General features: G+C 35.7%; 1 protein-coding gene across 2 annotated transcripts in view; it reads right to left on the bottom strand.

Annotated features, from left to right (window-relative positions):
* Positions 1 to 250: 250 nt before the first annotated feature.
* Positions 251 to 22,087, bottom strand: part of CCDC122 (coiled-coil domain containing 122) — a 33,941-nt gene continuing 12,104 nt past the window's right edge. For both annotated transcript variants that reach the window (XM_079902896.1, XM_079902895.1), the window contains exons 4-6: positions 16,083 to 16,481; positions 15,209 to 15,325; positions 251 to 1,182 (exon numbers count right to left, since the gene is read on the bottom strand). In XM_079902896.1, the coding sequence (XP_079759022.1) occupies positions 1,033 to 1,182; positions 15,209 to 15,325; positions 16,083 to 16,274 (459 nt within the window). In that variant the 5' untranslated portion in view covers positions 16,275 to 16,481 and the 3' untranslated portion in view covers positions 251 to 1,032. The remainder of the gene's footprint in view (positions 1,183 to 15,208; positions 15,326 to 16,082; positions 16,482 to 22,087) is intronic.

Raw genomic sequence — 22,087 nt, 5'->3', positions numbered from 1 at the left:
TAATAAGCCATGCAAATTCCTAATAGGACTACTAATATTAAGCAAACAAGATTATCAGGTTTTATGTCAGCTATACTCTTACTGAATCTTATGCACATAGAAAGGTGAGGAGAAAATGGACCTAAGATACCTTTTTGATGTTATTGCTTTGAACTCATTAAATCCTAAAAGTGAATATTTAAAAACCATATCTTCAATAATTAATGTTTTGTTTCTGCTTCTAAAAATTTAACGCAATGGAGCCACAAGAAGGAGCGCTTTTATTCTAAAAGGCACAAGTTTGTTGCTGTGGACATAGTATATGACTTTCAATGAGAAAAAAAATGTTAGTCTACATTGGTTAACATTAAGAGCTGGTATGTTTGCCTTACATGATGTTATAAATTCAATTTAGCTATAGAATAGTAAGAAAGAACATACAGACAGAAAAGTGAACAAAAAATTGTATACATTGTAACACTCTAAAAATATGTTATCCAACAGCAAAGAAAAATGATTGTTACCTTCTGGATAAAAGAGAAAATCTAAGTAAATATCTGAAGCCTTGAACACATAACAACCTTATTATAAATGTCAACATTTATGGACTGCTTTGAAGCCAGGGGTAAAAAGCAGGTAGTTTGAAACAGACAACCATTTAAAATATCTTAACAATTTAAACCACTGTAAATTCAAATGCTTCTTTTCTTCTAAATTTTTGCTTCATGTGCTAGTGAAGGCAACATGTTTATAAACAGGCATTCATGAGTACAATATATCTTATACACTCAAAATATTCATACAGAGTCTTTCACTATTCTTCTGTGAGTCTTCCTATTGTCTCTCTATTGCTATCAATTATCAGGTTGGAAGGCATTTCAGCAAACAGATGACTGATTCAAAGAAAAGAAAACATATCTGTCATTAAGAGAGCCCTCTGATAGTGGATGTCATTTGTTAAGACCCAAAGGATATTCTCACCTTTCTATCCCATAATTTTTGTGGCATAGTCTGTGCTCAGCATTACCCTATACTACATTACCCTTGGCCATGTTAATCTTCCGTTCCAATGCATTTTCTCAGTTCAGCTGCAGTTTTTTGCAGCTGTTGAATGTTCCATTGCCATTGTCTTCTATCTGACTGAAGCTTGTTCACCTGACAGTGCAAACGCTTAAGAATTGCACCACATCTCTTATGTTGTACCTATTAAAAGAAGAGCACATGTCAATGGGCCTTGAGAAGGAAAAATAGTAAACAGCCATAAAGGATATTTTGACTACTCTAAAGAGGAAAGCACTTGATTAAAAATTACTCACTGTAAATAATAATGATAATAAAAATAAACAGTAATTATAAGTATTCAACACATTACATGCTAGATACTGTGATGAGAGCTTTTTACATGTAATTAAATTCTCATAACACCTTATGATGTAAATATTATTATCCCCACTTTTGTATAAACTGAAGATCAAAGAGTTTAAGTAATGCACTCAAGGTTGCACAGCTAGCAAGTGATGGTGTTTGGAATTTGAACACAAGGGAAGCATCTGTGATGGAGGGCCTTCTACTCATCAAAGCAGGTTCTGGTTAAGAGTAATGGTTTCATTTCCTGTATCTAGTGGTTCACTGAAACATAGACCCATTGATCTAAAAGATCCAGGAGATCATGTAGGCCATTTCCCTGCCATTAAGTAGATCAGTATTTATGCTGAGACAGACAAGGCTACAGCGGAGGGCAGTGAGGCCCAGTGGAAAGTGCATGGGTTAAGGCTGAATAATATTTCATTGTGTGTATACACCACAGTTTGTTTATCCATTCATCCATTGATGGACACTTGGGTTGTTCCTATTTTTGGCAATTGTGACCAACACTGCTATGAATATGGATATAAATATATCTTTGAGGCTCTGCTTTCAATTCTTTTAGGTATATACCCAGAAGTAGAATTGCTGGATCATACAGTAATTCTATTTTTAATTTTTTGCTGAACTGCCATGCCGTTTTCTACTCTGGCTGCACGAGTTTACATTCTCACCAGCATGTGGGAGGGTTCCAATTCTTCACACACTGAAAGTATTTGATATTACCTGTCTTTTTGATCATAATCATAGCCATCTTAGTGGGTGTGAAGTGGTACTTCCAGTGAGTGTGACAGTGGTATTGTAGTAAAACACCCACTTTAAAATGAACTGATTAGTGGGGCTGGGAAAGTTACTTCTTCATTCTCATGTCTATTGAAGAGAGAGCTCTAGTCAGTCAGGAAGGTGATTCTAGGTCAATACAAAGAAGAATCAATTTGTCAAAACACCAATTCACCAAATTTGTCAAAATAACCAATTTGCCAAAATAAGTTTATAGCTTAGGATGGCTGTAGGGAGACAAGACTCTGGGTTTCTGGGGCCTTAAGACTCTGTCCCCGACCTGTCTCCCCTTCTCTCTGTAACTCAGCTTTCCTTCTTTTTACTGGGACCCTCAGTACAGCTTCCCCTCTCTCTTTCCCAGCTTCTCCCTTAACTTGGAGGTTCTTCACCTTTATTATGCCATGGCTCATTTTGATAGTATGTGAGGACTATGGACTTCTTCTTAGAATGTTTTTTAAATGCATAAAATAAAACATACAGGAATACAAAAGAAACCAATTATATGGAAACACAGTTCTGCAGAGCATCAGGGGAACTAGGACAGAAACACTGTAAGCATTCCAAAATACTGGTATAAAAACAAAGTGAAAACTTGTCAAGTAACACTTCACATAAATTGCTATAAACTTTAAACATCCTTTTAAGTTTTCAGTTTTGTTAATTCTTCAAAGTCAGATAGTTCATTCAAATTGGTGAACTAGGCCTCCTGATATATTGGCAAAACAGAAAATGACTTTAAAAGAATTATAAATTAAATTGGTAAACAGAAACATCATATTAGATAATGAAACTATATTCAAAATAAGATTTTTAATATATCAAGTATATCCAAAGGGATATATATCAACTTATACGTATATATGTAATACATATCACTGCATATATTAATATGTAATAAATACATCCATTGATATATCCAATAGCATACATTCATGAGGAGAATATAGTCACTGAATATGCTTATATACATGTTCATAGAATATACTAATAGAAATCAAAAAACTAGAACAAAATTTTGGTTATTCCATAAATCATATTAGCCTGCATCTAAAATTATTCTTCAGCAGTGAAGCTGTGAAACTAATACACCATGGATCAGAGTAGAGACATGCAAAGTCCCCTTAGTGGGACTCTAGATCACCAGCCTCAGCTAGATATCACAGGAGGTATTAATATAAACTAAAGAAAGAATATATCATCAGAAGGGATTATGTGAAGAACGTAGCACAAAAATAGGCAAGTGAAGGAGGCATGTGTTGGTAGTTCCCATCCAGTGACTGTCTGATAAGAATAACACTGTTACGGAGATTGGCTCCTTGAGTGTCCAGAGCCAGAGGTTAAGAACACTCCAACTCAAATGACTGACTTGATTTCCATGCTCAGTAACCAGCTTTATGATAATTTGGCTTCCAGTGTAGTTTCCTTACAGGGAGAAGCAGCACTGATGACTGATAGGTTTTCTGATTTCCTTGAGAGTTTTGTTTATTATTGTAAACTAATAAACTGGCATTTGAGTTTTATACATCAGGTTCTTGTGAACTCTACTAGCACTTCTCCATGTCTACGCAACCCTGGGATATTTAAAAGGTTAATTTTCTAAGCCCACAAGGCTAAAAGGAGGTTTTGGCCAAGAAGTGACTTCGTAAAGATGAAGGTCACATTGTGAGCCTTCTTGAAGGCCAGCCAATTGTTCAGCCTCTATTGGTATAATTCTGCCTTTGGTATGTGTCAATATTCAAACTTGAATACCATTACACAGCTAAGGATGTAGTGGTTCTGGAGAGAATACAGCTTTTTTTGCCTCTAAGAAATGGAGGGGTTACTATTCTTATTTAGTTATTGTTACACTCAAGGCAGAAATAAGAATAATAATGAAGCAGGGGTGGTGCTCAGAAAACACAGTGGCAAAAAGAGTGGCCTCTTCATTCCCTTCACTCTAGGCATACTTCACTTCTAGAATCTGAGTCCAAGTACGTTCTCATCTTAAGACTTTTGCACTTATTTTTTCCTTTGCCTGGAAAGCTATTCCTCAGATCTACATGACTGGCTCCTTCACTTCTTTACATTGTTTGTGTTTTGAAAGTTAAACCAACTCTGCATTCCTGAGATAAACTTTGCCTGGTCATGAGTTACTAACCTTTTTATACATACCAGCGGATGTCAATTTGAAAATATTTTGCATCTACGTTCATGAGGAACATTGGTCTGTAATTACTTTTCTGGTAATGTTCCTGTTCATTCTTTGTGTCAGGGTTATGCTGGCCTCCTAAAATAAGCTGGGAAGAGTTCCACCCTCCATTTTCTGAAAAAATTTGTATAGGCTGGGTATTATTTCTTCCTTAAATGTGTGATAGAATTTACCAGTGAAGCCATGTCAGTCTGAAGCTTTCCTTGTGGGGAGGGTTTTAATTATGAGTTCAATTTCATTGATTCCTACTTTACACCATTTATATAGCCTAATTTTAAATGGATCATAGGTCTAAACATAAAAGTAATTTCTTCCTGTGTTACTGATGGTATGTGCGCTTTTCAAGGAATTTGTCCATTTCATGTAAGTTGTTAAATTTATTGTTCTTTATAATAGGCCTTTATCATCCTTTTAAGTCTATAGGACCTAAAGTAGTGTCCCCACGATCCTCATTTTTTGATCAGTATTGTTATGGTTTATCAATTTTATTAGTCTTTTCAACTTTTGGCTTTGCTGATTTTCTGTGATTTTCCATTTTCTATTTCACTGATTTCTATTTATTATGTCATTTCTTCCTATTTGCTATGGGCTGAATTTATTCTTATTTTCTAGTCTCTTAAGATGGAAGCTTAGATAATTGCTTTTAAACCTTTTTTCTCTTCTAATATGCACACTTAAAGCTGTAACTTTTCCTCTAAATACTGCCCTAGCTATACCCTATGGTTTTTTATATGCTGTGTTTTCATTATCATTCAATTTCAAATATTTTGTAATAATTCTCATGATTTCTTTTTTTGTGATTTCTTCTTTGACTCATGGATTATTTATAATTGTGATACTCAATTTCAAAATGTTTATGTATTTTCTAGCTTTCTTATTGTTACTGATTTTTAATTAAATTCTGCTGTTATCAAAGAATATCAAATTCTTTGAAATTTATCATCCAGTGTACTGTCTATCTTGGTGAATGTTCCATGTGCCTTTGAAAATAAAATATAATCAACAGTTATTAGGTGGAGTATTTTATATATGGTAATTAGGTTTAGTTGGTAGATAAGTTGTTCAAATTTTCTATATGCTTGCTTACTGATTTTGTGTATTGTTCTATCAACTACTCAAAAAAGTTGTTAAGTTCTCCAATATGATTGTAGATTTGTATCTTTTTCTTTTTAATTTTGTCAGTTTTTGCTTATGTATTTTGAAGCTTTATGATTAGGTAAATACACATTTAGTATTATTATTTGTTTCTGGTGAATTGACTGGCCCTCTTCAACTTTGATGGTAGTCCATATCTTAAAATCTACTTGATATTAATACAGCCATGACCAGCTTTCTTAAGACTGATGTCTTCATAGCTTATCTTTTTCTATCTTTCAACCTGTCTGTGTCTTTATATTCAAAGTGCATCTCTTGTGAAAAAGTTATGTTCGCAAATTGTTTTTTCAATCCAATCTGATAATTTTTACCTTTTAATTGGAATGTTTAGTCCATTTACATTTGATGTAACCACTGATATGTTTGGGTTTGAGTCTACCATTTCAATATTTGTGTTCCATTAGTCTATTTTGCCTTTTTTATTTATTTCTTTTCTGTCTACACTCAGAGTGGATCACAGACCTAAATATAGAATGCAAAACTATAGAACTCCTAGAAGATAACACAGGAGAAAGCCTAGATGACCCTGGGTTTGGTGATGTCTTTTTACATACAACACTGAAGGCACAATCCATGAAAGAAATGATTGATAAGCTGGACCTCATAAAAATTAAACTTTCTGCTCTGTAAAAGACACTGTCAAGAAAATAAGACAAGCCACAGACTGGGAGAAAATATTTGCAAAAGACACATCTGATAAAGAACTGTTATTCAAAATATACAACAAACTCTTAAAATGTAACAATAAGAAAATAACCAGATTAAAAAATAGGTCAGAAACCTGAACAGACACCACACCAGAGAAGATATACAAATGGCAAATAAGCATATGAAAACATGCTCCACATGAAATGTCATCAGGGAAATGAGAATTAAAACAATGAGATACCACTACACACCTATTAGAATGACCAAAATCTGCAACACTGATGACACCAAATGCTGGTGAGGATGTGGAGCAAGAGGAACTCTCCATTCATTGCTGGTGGGAATGCAAAATGGTCCAGCCACTTTGGAAGACAGCTTGGTGGTTTCTTACAAAACTAAACATACTCTACCACATGATCCAGCAATCACACCCTTTGGCATTTACCCAAAGGAGTTGAAAACTGATATCCACACAAAAATACAGATGTTTATAGCAGCTTTATTTGTAATTGCCAAAACTTGGAAGCAATCAAGATGTCCCTCAGTAGGTGAACGAATAAACTGTTGTATATCCAGACAACAGAATATTATTTAGCACTAAAAAGATAAATAAATAAAACAAAAAATGAGCTATCAAGCCATGAAATGTTACAAGGAACCTTAAATGCATATTACTAAGTGGAAGAAGCCAATCTGAAAAGGCCACAAACTGTATGATTCTAACTATATGATATTCTGGAAAAGGTAAAACCATGGAGACAGTAAAAAGATCTGTGGCTGACAGAGGTTGGGATGAATACATAGAGCACAGAGGATTTTTTGGACAGTGAAACTCTTCTTTTTTTTTAATTAGTTATCTATTTTATACATATTAGTGTATATATGTCAATCCCAATCTCCCAATTCATCCCACCACCACCACTCCCCTGAAACTCCTCTGTATGATATTATAATGGTGGATACATGTCATTATACATCTGTCAAAATTCATAGAAGATACACCACCAAGAGTAAACCCTAATGTAAACTATGAACTCTGGGTGATAATGATGTGTCTACCTAGGTTTATCAGTTGTAACAAATGTACCACCCTGGTGGGAGCTGTTGATAGCTTGGGAGGCTGCCAGGGGGCAGGGAGTATGAGGGAACACTCTGTACCTTCTGCTCAATTTTGCTGTGAACCTAAAACTGCTCTAAAACAATAAAGTCTATTAAAAAAATCAATAACCATCACTGTTCTTGTATATTTAATGTGTCTTGTTTTCTGGCTGCTTTTAAGATTTTTTTCTTTGTATTTGGTTTTCAGTAGCTTGACTATAATTTCCTTAGATACAGTTTTCTCTGTATTTCTCCTGCTTTGGGTTTGGTAAATTTCTTGAATCTATGAGTTATTCTTTTAGTCAGGTTTGGAGAATTGTTGGCCAGTATTTCTTAATATTTCTGTTCCCTTTTCTCTCTCTCTCCTCACCTCCTGAAACTCTAATTACCCATATGTCACATTGCTTAACATGGTCTCACAAGTCACTGAGGCTCTATGCATTTTCTTCAGTTTTTTTTCTTTTTCTCTGTATGCTTGCTTTGATGACTTCTACTGATCTGTCTTCAAGTTTAAGAAAGATCTTGCTCCTGTTGTGTCTAACCTGCTATCAATTACATCCAATAATTTTTTTCAACTTTTTCTTCAGTTCTAAGATTTCCATTTGGTTCTTTTATATGATTAATATTCTTTCTCTTTACCCATTACTGTGTATCCATCTTTCATGTAGAACAGGAGTCCCCAACCCCGGGGCCGTGGACCAGTACTGGTCTGTGGCCTGTTAGGAACCAGGCCGCACAGCAGGAGGTGAGCAGTAGGCGAGTGAGCAAAGCTTCATCTGCAGCTCCCCATCTCTCCTCATCACTCGCGTTACCGCCTGAACCATTGCTCTACTCCCCCCATCCCTGTCCGTGGAAAAATTGTCTGCCACGAAACTGGTCCCTGGTGCCAAAAAGGTTGGGGACCGCTGCTGTAGAATATTTAACGTATTTAATCATAATTTTCCATCCCTGCCGAACAACTGCTGAGTCAACTGTGACTTGATTAATTATTCAACTGTTTTTCTTGATTATTCTCTTAATTATTGGTAATACTTTTCTATTTGTTTACATGTGTAAGAATGCTTTTAATTAACTGAACAGTGTACATATATTATAAACTCTGGATTATGTTATTTTATTCTGAAAAGTTTTGAATTTTGTTCTAACAGTCAGTTAAGTTACTGGTGGATCATCTTGAACTTGTGAGACTTTATTTTATACTTTTGCTAGAGAGTGTCCATTTCAGTTTTGCTCTTAGATCTAGGCCTTGTCTTTAGTCTAGTTTTATGTTAGTTCTTAGTTCTGAGTATGGCCTTTACTCCTAAAGTGTGGCAGTAGTAGCAGTGGGCAGATGCTAAAATCTCAGGTCAGTTCTTCAGCATTGTAGCTGTTTTTCCCCACCGTGATCCTTGAAATTTTACCCCCACCCCCAATGCAACTGCAGTTCAAGTTAAAGCCAAGGATTTGAAGGGAGATAATACAGAAGTTTGGGGCTCCAAATAAGGCCAAATTTAATATTTACTCAATCAACCTCATGATGAGGGGTAGGAATACCTAAAACAGTATAAAATGATTTCAAACGTAAGTTATTATTATTATTTGTGGTGATAATTATTAAGAGAACATATTAAATATTAGTAAGATCATGGAACTTATCTTACGACCCAGTAATTCTACTTCTTGATACAAAGGGTGTGTGTACTATGTTCACTACAACACTACTTTTAATAGTGAAACGCTGGAAATAACTTAATGTCTATCAGTTGTGGCATGTTTATATAATTTAAGGTATAGTCATACTGTGAGATATTTTGCAGCAGTTCAAAAGAATAATGTAGGCCCATAGGTACTAATATGAAAAAAAACTATGATATAGGTTATTGAGTAAGTAAAGTAGTTGCAAAATTATATGTATGGTACTTTATGTAATCTTCTCCTATGCATAGATGTGTGTTCATGTGTGTGTGTACATGCACATGTGTATATATACATATATACATACATACTCATGCTTACCCAAGTGCACACACCAAACAGCGGTTGCCATTAGGAATAGGTGAGTGTGATAAGAGAGCAATGTAATGGGAGGCAGCGGTCAAAGGAACTTTAGCCTTCCCTCTAAAATTTTAATCTTTTCCAAGGAGAATATATTTCCACAGAAGTGAAAACCATTTTTTAAAAAGACTGGGAGTAGAGTCCAAAAGACATGGACTCATATTCTATTCTGTTCCTTATCACTAGCTATATAACCTTGTACAAGTTATTTAAATTTTCTGAAATTCTGTAAAATATGCTACTGTGAGAATTTAAATGGGATAGCCTACACAAAGTGCTTGAAAAATACCAGGCACTCAATAAACAGCAATAGATTTAATAATACTGAACATTTCTTCTTGTACCTTTTGTAAGACAGAATAATTTGTTACCATGTCATCTAGCTATCTGAATCATTCTTACCCTGCCTTTAGTTTACCTTTTTACCTTTGCTTCTTTGGGTTTTTCATGTAGGACCGGCTTTCTAGTTGTGTAATCATTTCTGTGGCTGACCTCAGTAAATGAATAGATTAGTTAATTGTGTAACCTGCATGTTGCATTGTAACAAGTGAAACGTATTTTGTTCCTGATCCCTAGTAGCTCCAAAAGCACTCTGAATTTTTCCCTGTCCCTTAAATTTGGAGCTCAAATTGAACAAAATGTAGGCAAGGGTAACCGTTAATAAATCTTAAAATGCTTTACACAATACCTGTTTATCACAAAATGTTACTTGCAGCACTCATCATTTGCTAAAAACTTCTTAACTGCTCTAGTTTCCCTTCCCTGAAAACTCTTGGATTTGGCAAATAACATGTTTTTAAAAATGATTCCTGCTTAATGCTTTGTGTTTGTTTGCTTTGTATTTTGCTTCCCCACTTTTCTTCATCAGTGACTCATAACTTATCTTTATTTTCCTGTCTTTAGTTCCTTTCTTCTAAAATATATATAAGGACAGACAATAGACAGGGAAAAAAGGCATTTTGGGATAATTATTTGGAAATACTTCTTTCATTCAGACATGGCCTAAAATTACCAAAAACATTCATTTGACTAAAAAAAAACCATGTAAAATTCAAAAACCATTTTCAGTTTTTCTTAATCAAAAAATGTAAAAAGCAACATTAATATCAAGATTAAACATGCAAAGCACAAAATATTGAAAGAATTAAACATTAGAACAAAAGAATGCTATAATCCAGGCAAAAGATGACCATGAACTATACCAAGACCATGGCTAAAAACATCCAGAAGGAATAGAAAAAAAAAAAAAGACTCAAAAAAGAAATAAGTAATAAAAATCTTCTGGTACTTAAATTTATACTCTTAAAAAACTAGTTGTTTTGAGAAAGAAGTTACTTGTGTCAATGATAAATTCTCATCAAGCAATAAATGAAGTTGTTGGGAAAAAAATGCAGTGCTCTCAAGACAATGCTGTGGCTGTGGTATTTGTCCTTCAGTGTTATAGTTTATTACAGATAATCTCTAATTTCTTAGATTTTCATTTTTTCAATCATAACGTTGTGATAGAATTGAGGACTACTTTTTAATGCATTAGAGTTAATAAAACTAAAATTAAAAAGCCTAAAAGTATCTTTAGTAACCCTATTATGAAAGCTTAAAAGACTTTATTAAATTTCACGATAAGAAATATACTGATGAAAACATTAAAAACTGGTCTCAAGCTCAATGACATTCCATCTAAATCTATCATTAGTAGACATTTACATCACCCTTTACCACTAAAAATACCTATGTACACTTCTGCTTCTGTCAAAATAAAGTAGATGCATTTCATATACCTATTCCTCATGCTAAGTACAACTAAAATCCCTGGACACTGTATGTAATATTAGCATAAGAAGCTTCTGAAAGGTGGAGAGAAGCCAGACTGGCTGGAGACCTTAGGATCCTAGGAACGACTTGGTAATGAGTTCCCTGGGTTTTCATTTTGCCTCATATATCCCAGACTGGATATGGGGAAGACAGCAAGCTGGAAATGCCAATAGGTGCAGACAAAACCAAAACAAAACAAAACAAAAAACTCCAAGAAAAGCCTGTTTTCTAGCCAAAGGACCAGGAAAAAGGCAGACTATGCAAGACTGAAAACTTTTAGGTAGTAACTACTCAAGTCAAACACCACAGAAAAAACTATGGCCCCACACCACCCACACTAGCAAAGCCTACACTTTCACCTTTGCTGGGCTATTAAAAGGTGCCCTGGTCCTCCTGCTGGGGTGGTGTCAGAGAAGGCTGACTGGGGAGCCAGGACTTTTCATTCCCTCTGGAAAGTAACAAACCACATCCTCTGGTGTGAGTGGAGCCCATCTGGGAAGGCTGGACTTCTACTCCCATCTAGTGGTAACAAGGCATTCTTCCCCCTCCTCACTGGGAGAATGTCAGAGGAGGCCTAGTGGAGAGTCAGGGCTTTTACCACCGCTCAGTAGTAGCAAGGCCACATCTACACGGGAGCAGTAAAGAGGTGCTCCTGCCCTTTCCCAGCCACGGGCTTATCAACAGAAGCCTAGTGGGCAGCCAGAACTCCCACTTTTGACTAGCAGTAACAAGAAGCCCTTCTTCCCTCCATGAGTGTCCATGGAGACTCTGAACTTCCAGTACTACCTGGAAGCAACAATGACCCAGAGTCTTAAAACATAGTACCCAACATGTCCAGATCTCAATAGAAAATCTCTCCTCAAAGCAAGAACCAGGAAGACCTCAAAGTGAGTAAGAAATAACAATCAACATGTGCCAACACCAAGAAAATGCAGAAGTTAGCATCATCTGACAAGCATTTTAAAGCCGATCATCATAAAAATGCTTCAATGAGTAATTATGAATTGCCTGAAACAAATGAATATTATAAAAAGTCTCAGCAAAGGAAAAAAGGATACAAAGAGCCAAATGGAAAAAACACAGTAACTGAAATAAAAAATTTCATGGGATGGTTCAATAGCAGAATGGAGGGGATAAAGGAAAGAATCAGTGAATGGAAGATAGAACTCTAAGGATTACTCAATCTGAAAAACTGAAAGACAAAAGACTGAAAAAAAGAAATGAAGAGAGCCTCAGGGACCTGTAGGGCTATATCACAAAAAGACCTATGATTTGTGTCATCAGAGTCCTGGAAGGTTAGGAGAAAAGAGGGCAGAACTGCAAAAGTATTCAAATAAATCAGAGCTGAAAACTTCTCAAATTTGGCAAAAGACATAAGCCTACAGAATCAAGAAGCTGAGAATTTTCCAGATAGTATAAATCCAAAGAAATTAGTTCTAAAATATATAATAGTAAAACTTCTGAAAACTAAAGACAGGAAAGTTTGAAAGCAGCAAGAAACAAATACCTTATCTGTAGAGAGAAAAACAATTCAAATGACAGTGGATTATCTGTTAGAAATCATAGAGACGAGAAAGAAGTGGCACAGCATTTTTCAACTGAAAAGAACTGTCAACCCAGAATTCTATATCCACCAAAATATCTTTCAGAGATGAAAGGGAAATGAAGACATTCTCAGATGAAAAAAAAGAAAAAACCCAGAGACTGCCACCAGCCGACTTCTCCTAAAAGAATGATTTAGAAATTTTCTAAAGAGAAAGGAAATGATAAAAGAGGAAATCTTAGAACATCAGGAAGGAAGAAAGAATATGGTGGAGTAAAAATATGGGTAAATACAATAGACACATGGAGAGGGCACAGCTAAAGGGTATGGGGTTTCTTTTGAGGTGATGAAAATTTCTAAAATTTACTATGGTAATGGTTACAAATTATCTGTATTCATACTAAAACCCATTGAATTATGCAGTTTAAATGGGTGAATTGTATGGTATGTGAATTATATCTCAATAAAGCTGTTTTCAAAATCAGCATAGTGGTAGCCTGAGGAAAAGGGACAAGAGAACTTTCTGGGCATGATGCAAAAGTTTTATATCTTGATCTAGGTCATGGTAACCCAGGTGTATGTATAAATTGCCAAAATTAATCAAGCTAAACCCTTATAAATAGTGTATCTACTCTTATGACAATTATACCTTAATAAAAATTACTAAGAATCTCAAATTTCTCTCCAAAATGCTTTAACCAATTTATACTCATACCAATAGTATTTTAGAATTCAGGTGGTCCACATCTTACAAATTGTAATATTGATAACTGACAGGCTAAATATGGGGCCTTATTGTGGTTTGAATTATCAACCCCTTATTGTTAGCGAGGTTGTTCATCATTTCCATTGGGTTTTTCTTTTTGATATTCATGTTTTGAAAGGTAAGACTTTTCATACCATTTTACCAATGTTGTATTTGAAACTTGTTTGAAATTTTCTTATCTCTTAGTCACTTATGTATGTTACAAATACCCTCTCTCAAAATGACTCGTCTTCTTTATTGTTATGCTGCACCTCAATAATCTAGAAATTTATGATATAGTCAAAAGTAACATTTAATCATGTAGTTTGCATATATGTCTGTGTGTCTTTTAAAATAAATACTTCTGTAACACAAATGGTTAAGTTTGTCTCCTATATTGTCTTCAATCCTCGTGGAAGCATGTGCATGCGTGTGTTAAGAGGTAGGAATCTAATTTTATTTCAAAATTGTCTTTATTTTTTCATATGGCTAACTTATTTTTGTTTGTACCATTTATGATGGATTATTTCTGGATTCTTTTTTTCTGTTTCATTAATCATTTTTTCTATTTCTATGCCACTTATATACTGTCTTACTATTATAGTTTTATAATAAATCTTGATATCTAGAAGGGTAAAAAAAATACCCATTTATTTAGATTGCTAGTAAAATATAAGATAAAATCATGGTGTTTCTTGAAGAGAATGTTTTGTAAAGGTGAGGGTTTTTGTCTTCAAATTCCTCAGGTTTTTTTTATTGTGTCAAATTAGACACAAACAAGTTGAAAATATACATCTTTTTATTTTCCAAAGTAATTTTTAAGGGTGAAAATTATTTTTTTGCCCTTAACAACGTACACTTTTCCATTTTTGTTCTGCCCTCATCTAAACAATAATGACTATAGAGGTCTGCCAGTGGCACCTCAAATTTAGTTTCACTTTTAATTTTACATATCAGTTTGTTGTTTTTAATTGGACAGTTGAAAATTACAAATAGGAAGTCAGAGGAGTTTAGAATACCAATACTTCCATTGTCTTTACTTTACTTTGAAGAGTCTTTAATTTCTGTCTAGGAGTGGTCATATTTTTGACTGGATAGCTTCTACTTTCTTTTTTTTTATGTTTATAGCAACTTTATTCATAATGGCCTAAACCTGGAAGCAAGAAAGATGTCCTCTAGCAGGTGAATGGATAAACAGTGGTACATCTAGAGAATGGAATTATCACTCAGCTCACTATCAAGACATGAAAACACATGGAAGGATTTTTTTTTTTTTTTTTTTTTTTTTTTGCGGTACGCGGGCCTCTCACTGCTGTGGCCTCTCCCGTTGCGGAGCACAGGCTCTGGACGCGCAGGCTCAGCGGCCATGGCTCACAGGCCCAGCCGCTCCGCAGCATGTGGGATCTTCCCGGACCGGGGCACGAACCCGTGTCCCCTGAATCGGCAGGCGGACTCTCAACCACTGCACCACCAGGGAAGCCCCCACATGGAAGGATTTTAAATGCATATTGTTAGGTGAAAGAAACCAATCTGAAAAGGCCACATACAGTATTAGCCTCTGCTTTCTAGCCATTAACTGGGTACAAAATTGGTGGAATACGACCTGGAAGAATTCTAGGCCAGATTTAAATAACAGTGAGTACTTGCTTTCTTTGAATGTACTAATATATTTGAATATTTTTGAATGAGGGAGTCTCTATACTTATCTATTAATGGTTTAGACTTACCAACTGCTTTTTGTAGTTCTTTTTTGTTCTCTAGCTATTTTGGGAATTGAGAGTAAACTATGGAAATTATGACTATAGTAAAAGTTTAAAAAATGATCCCATAAAACATTGAAATCCAGATAATTAAGACTTACCTCTATTTCTTTTCTTAATTTTTCATGTGTCTTTTTTTCTTCCTCAAGAAAACAAGTTTTTTCAATGATGGATTCTTTTACAGTTATAATTTTATCCTTTAGGTTTATAATGTCTTCCTGTATGTTTATAGAATTTAAAATATACACATCAAACAATGAATGGTCAATATAAATCCAAGATTTTCAGTGTTTCTATAATTTAAGAAAACTAGCCATCACATTTAATTTTGATAAATAGGATTAGAATATTACTTCTATAGGTACGAGGAACAAAGAATGGTTGTTCAAACAAGCAAACCTTAGATTTGAAAATATAGAAGTAAAAACCAAATGAAAATAAGACATAAAGGAAAGTGGTAGCCACAGGGGCAATTGCCCAGCTACAATATAAAGGATATTTTTAAATTCTTTAGCAAAAAATAATAGCTATTTTAAGTTTTTATCTCCCAACATCTTCAAAGACTATTAAGAAAAAGATGCTTAGGGTACAATTATTAACTCATATTGTTTGTATAATAGCATTAAGCACACTAAATTGATTTTAATTGGTCTGTATCCATTAGCCTGGAAGCTAGAGTTTCAACATCTTTGTGAGTCACACCTTCTGTAACAAATGGATTAATTGTTCACTGTGATTTTGTTTGACTATATATTTTTATTAATCCATAAGGGATTTGGGGATGTTTCCTTCATGCATTTGCACATATGGCATAGTTGTTACATAACTCATGCACTTATACAAGTTTTCAAATTTGTGAATCGAGTTAGAGCACCCATGGGTATTTTATTAAGTTAATGATAAGTTTATCACTTAGTAAGTGTACTTGCAATAAAAGGAATAATAGAAAACATTTTAATAAGTGATATTTCAAACCTGTACTTGTTTCATCAGGTTTCCTTCTGGATTTTGGAGATGCTGCATAAGTTCCTCTTTCATTGTCTTTAGTTTTTTAACAAGGTCTCGTTTCTCATTGAGTTCAGTCATGAATGACCATTTGCTCTCTACCTCTCTCAAACTATCTTTATGTGCTTTTATTTTTGCATAGTATTCATTATATCTTATCATTTGTTCCTCAAAATCTTCTTGTGCTGCCTCTATGTCAAATTTAAGCTTCACATTTTCTGTATGTAAGGATTTGATTTGATTTTCCAGGTTTCCACACTGAAGTTTGGTAGTCTGTATGGCAGCATCTTGCTGATAAATTTGCCTTTCCGTTTCTTTAGTTTCTGCAGAGACAGATGCTATTTGTGTTTTAAGCTCATGAAGTTCATTCTGTAAGATATTTCAACATTATTATTATTAGTTCATGATATTCAACATGAAAGAAAAGTCATTGTTTTGAACCATAGTGTGTGTAGAAAAATCACTTAACATAAAAAATATATATTTATCAGATACAGAAAAATTGATGCATAACCGGAGACATGTAATAAAGTAACAAAATTATTTTATAATCAGAGGGAGCCCAGGGTTATATATTTCTTATTTTTTAATGTTCATCTAATTCTAAATATTAAAATTTTATCCTTTGTCTTAACATTTTATATGTAAAAGATACTTTACAATCATTTTACTAATATATTTGTGGGCAATCAGAAGTACAAACTAAAGAAAATCTATATGATAAAAATGATAAAACCCTGAATTGAAAACACAAAAGATCTAGGTTCTAGTGTCCTTACTACTATTTACTAGTTGGCGTGATCATACATAGCAAACTTAATTACCCTATTCAAACCTCACTGTCTTCACTTGTAAGATGAGTTTAAAGGTATATTTAGCTTTGCCTCTCTGAGGCATTTGGCATTTCTAACCGGCACCTCCTTTTTAAAACCCACCAGCACTCTTCTCTTCTTCTCCTCAGATATCTCTGAGCATTGCTTTTCAATCTCGATGGTTCCTTCAAATACAGGTTTTCCTCAGGATGCAGCCATCATAATCTCCTCCTTTCATTCTGTATATACTCCTTGGGTAATCTTATCCATACTTAGATCTTGAGATACATATATGCTAATGATTCACAGAATGTAAGTGGCTGTTAAGTCCTACACCCAGCTGCCACTGGCCATCTCAAATTCATCGTGTCCAAAAATCAGACTAATCCTCCCCTCCCCGATCCCAACCTGCTCTCCCTTGTATCAGTCACTTATTGTCAGAATCACAAAACCTCCGTGACATATAACTAGTGTTTATTGCTCATGTGATAAGAAGCAACTGGGCTTGGCTAGGTGGTTCTGTTGACTTTGGTTGGATTTCCTCAAATGTCTGGAGGTTGGCTGGCTGTAAGATGATTTAGGTTGGCTTCAACTGGGCCAACCGGGGTGTCCTGGCTTTGCTTCACATGTATCTTATCCTCCAGTGGGCCAGGACAGGCATGTCCTTCTCATGATGATAGCAGATGCAGAAGAATGGAAGCCCAATTATGGAACAACTTTTTCAAACTTCTGTTTGAATAACATCCCAGCTGGTCACATGATCAAATCTCAGTGGAGGGGTAGAAAGTATATCCACCCATTATGGGAGGGCATTATAATGATAAATGGCAAAGGGTGTATACACAAGGATGAAGATTTGGGACTAAAAATGCAAATTACCACACCCCTATGTTCCCAAACTTAGTTAATGGTATTCCTTTGGGAGCCATATTTAATTCCTCCCTTCTCTTTTTTTTTTTGCAGTACGCAAGCCTCTCACTGTTGTGTTCTCTCCCGTTGCGGAGCACAGGCTCCGGACGCACAGGCTCAGTGGCCATGGCTCACGGGCCCAGCCGCTCCACGGCATGTGGGATCCTCCCGGACTGGGGCACGAACTCGTGTCCCCTGCATCAGCAGGCAGACTCTCACCACTGCGCCACCAGGGAAGCCCCTCTCTTCTCTTTATATTTAACTATTCATCAAGTTCTGTAGATCCTCCCACCAATAAAACTGTAGGCCTTTATCCTTTTTCTTCTATCCAGTATGGTCATCCTCTTTAAATGAATCTATAATTTGGGGAGGGAAGCACTTCACTAGAAAGGCAGACCCAGCCTATCCTTTTCTTGGCAGAGACAAGAAAGGGAAGTACACTGAAAAATACAGCGTGCTGATGAACTTCAACCTTTATCTCCAGCTCTAATATTTAAAATGCCCACTTGACAGTTCTATTTGGATATGTAATAGATGTCTCAACTACACAGGTTCAGGAAAGAATTTTTAATTTGCACACCCAACATGTTCCTCTTCCAGCTTTCCTGATTTCAATAAACTGTACCACTTTCCATCTGGACACTTAAAAACCTAGTAGTCATTCTTGATTCTTCCCTTTACCTTAACCCCCACAACCTATTTACCAACAAATCTGGATGGTTGGGCCTCCAAAATATATAAAATCCCAGCGCATTTCTGACCAGTCTTTGTAGCATAGTCCAGCTTCCAACTGGTCTCCTGTTTCCATGCTTCCTCCTCTCCCCCAACTAGACTCCATTTTTCAGGCAGAAGAATCCTTTAAAAACATAAATCATATCATGCTACTTCTCTGCTCAAGATCCTCCAGTGGTTTTCCATCGCACTAATAATAAAATTCAAATTCTGTAATATGGCTTTTAAGGCCATACATGCTCTAATCCCTATCCACTTTGCCATCCCTCTGGTGTACTACTCTCCCCACTTCCAGCTTCCTTTTGTTTATGAAATACACCTAGTTCCTTCTCTCCTAAGGGCATTTGTAATTAATTGTTCCCTGCACCTTAGAATTCTCTATCCCTAGCTATTACCTGCTGGGGTCTTTGTCTTTCACAATTCAGCTTTATTACTACTCCTCAGAACAGTCTTCCCTGAATCAAAAGATAAATTAACTATCCACCTTCCTCCCCCATTATTCTCTACACATCATCCTATTGTATTTCCTTTGTAACACCTCAATCAATGGAATTACTTTATATCTTTATTGCTTGCCTGCCCTAACTAGAAAGTAAACTCCATGGGTGCAGTAAACTTGTCTAACGTCTTTACCACCATCTTCCCTGTAGTTAAAATAGTACCTGGCACAAAGTAGGTGCTCTATAAATATTTAATAAATGAGTGAATGAGTGATGTACATGGAATGGTCAGGAAAGGGACACATGACCTGTCAACTAGATCAGGCTGTTGACCCTATTGATCAATATGGGGAGATGGCATTTACACTAATTTGGTCATCATCTCTTCTCTTTCTTAGACTAACATAACTAATAGACTGTTGACTTTTCTCCCTGGTTTTATTCAATTCCTCCTCCGATCCACTTCTACTCTTTCACTAGAATTTTATGTCTTCTTGTTGTTGTTGCGTCTCCCCCTCCTCCTGCTTCTCTTCCTCTTCCTCCTCCTCCCTCTCCTTCCTTCTTTCCTTCCTCTTTCTCATCTCCCTCCCCCCTTCTCCTTCCCTTCTTTGTTAATAGATTTATTGAAATATAATTGATATAAATAAACTGCACATATTTAAACTTTACAATTTAATAAATTTTGACTTAATTTTATGATCATGAGACTGTCACAATTAAGACAGTGAACTTATCCATTACCCACATGTCCAAATATCAGACATGTCCAAAAAAGTTTCCTCCTGATCCCTTGTGATCTATCCTTCCCTCCTCAGCTCTCTGTTTCCAGGCAAACATTCATCTGCTCTGTCACCAAAAATTAGTTTGCGTTTTCAAGAATTTTATATGAAAAGAATCATACAATATATACAATTTTAGTCTCACTCCTTTCACTCAGCCTAATTAGAGACTCATCCATGTTGTTAGATATATCAGTAGCTCTTTCTTTTTATTGCTGAGCAATATTTCTTGTACGAATATACCACACTTTGTTTACTCATTCATCTGGTAGACATCTGTGTTGTTCCTGGTTTTCCAGTGGGCATACACTTTATTTCTCTTGGGTAAATGAATAGCTAGAAATTGAATGTATGGGTTATATGGTAGACATATTTTAAACTTTTAACAAACTGTAAACTATTTTTTCAAATGGTACATCACTTACATTCCAAAATAATTGGGTCTGAGAATTCCAGTTCTTTTATATCTGCACCAGCACTTGGTATGGTCAGTCGTTTTAAATTTACCCATTCTAGTGGGTACAGAATGAAATCTCATTATGATTTCAATTTGCATTTCTTTAATAATTGATGATACTATCTTTTCATGTGCTTGTCTTTTGCAATATCTTTTTGCATGAAATGACCATTGAAATCTTTTGCCCATTTTTAAACTGGGTTGTTTGCCTTCCTGAATTGTAAGAGTTCTTTATATAGTATAAATAAATTCAAGTACATTGTCAGGTATGTTTTCAAGTATTTTCTCCCAGTCTATGACAACCCAAATGCCCATAGGGCCCCAGCAGGTATACCTCACATTTATTTTCATAACAGTGCCTTTTGACAGAAATAAAAACGTTTTTTAATGAAGTCTAATTTTTAAAATTTTTGTGTACTATTTAAGAAACCTTTGCCAAACCCAGCATCACTAAGTTTTTCTCCTATATTTTCTTCTAGATACTTTGTACTTTCAATTCTTGTACTTAGGCCTATGATCCATTTTTAGTTAATTTTCATATACAGTATGAGGTGGAAATTGAAGTTCACTTTTAGCATGTAGCTGTCCTCCACCACTTGTTGAAAGATTATCATTTCTCTAATGAAGTGCCTTGGCACCCGTCTTAATCAGCTCGGGCTTCTATAAAAAAAAAAAAAAAAAAAAAAACGGAAAAACACCATAGACTGGGTGGAATAAACAACCGACTTGATTTCTTACAACTCTGGAGGCTAGAAAGTCCAAGATCGAGGTGCAGCAGATTTGGTTACTGGTGAGAGGCCTATTCCTGGCTTGCAGACAAACACCTTTTTGCTGTGTCCTCATATGGCAGAGAGAGAGGGAGGGAGAGGGAGGGGGAGGGGGAGGGGGAGGGGGAGGGGAGGGGAGAGGGAAGGGGAGGGGAGGGGGAGAGGGAGAAAGAGAAGGAGAGAGAAAAGCTCTGGGATCTCTTTTTCTTCCTATAATCCCATCATAGGGCCCCCACCCTCACAACCTCATCTAAACCTATGTACCTCCTAAAAGCCTCACCTCCAAATACCATCACATTGGAAGGAACACAAACATTCTGTCCATGAGAGCACCTCTGAAATCAATTGTTATGTGTGGGGCTATTTCTGGATACTACTCTGTTCTGTTCCATGGATCTATATGTCTGTCTCTATGCCATGTTACACTGTCCTGATTACTGTACTCTATAATAAATCTCAAAGTCAGGTAATATTATGGGAGTTCCCTGGTGGCCTAGTGGTTAGGATTCTGGGCTCTCACTACCGAGGGCCCGGGTTCAATCCCTGGTTGGGGAACTGAGATCCTGCAAGCTGTGTGGTGCGGCCAAAAAAAAAAAAAAAAACAAAGTAATAGTAGTACTTCCAACATTGTTCTTCACAGTTGTTTTGGCTACTATAGGTTCTTTGCGTTTCCATAGGACTTTTAGAATCAGCCTGTCAATTTCTCTAAAAAATGCCTGCTGGGATTTTGATTGGAGCTGCTTTTAAACAATAGATAAAAGAGAAAGAACTCACATGTTAACAATACTGAATATTATGATTCATGAAAATGGTATATCTCTCTATTTTGGTCCTTAATTTCTCTCAGCAGTGTTTCACAGTTTTCAGTATATAGGTCTTACATATTGTCTTAGTTTGCTGGCGCTGCCATAACAAAATACCATAGACTTAGTGGCTAAGACAACAGAAATTTATTTCTCATAGTTCTGTAGGCTGGAAAGGGTGTCAGCATAGTCAGGTTCTGGTAAGAACTCTTCCTGGCTTGTAGAGGGCCACCTTCTCACTGTGTCCTCACATGGCAGAAAGAAAGCTCTCTGGAG

This window comes from Stenella coeruleoalba (genome assembly GCF_951394435.1).
Source record: "Stenella coeruleoalba genome assembly, chromosome: 18".
Classification (NCBI taxonomy): domain Eukaryota; kingdom Metazoa; phylum Chordata; class Mammalia; order Artiodactyla; family Delphinidae; genus Stenella; species Stenella coeruleoalba.
This window is presented reverse-complemented; position numbering and strand designations above follow the sequence as displayed.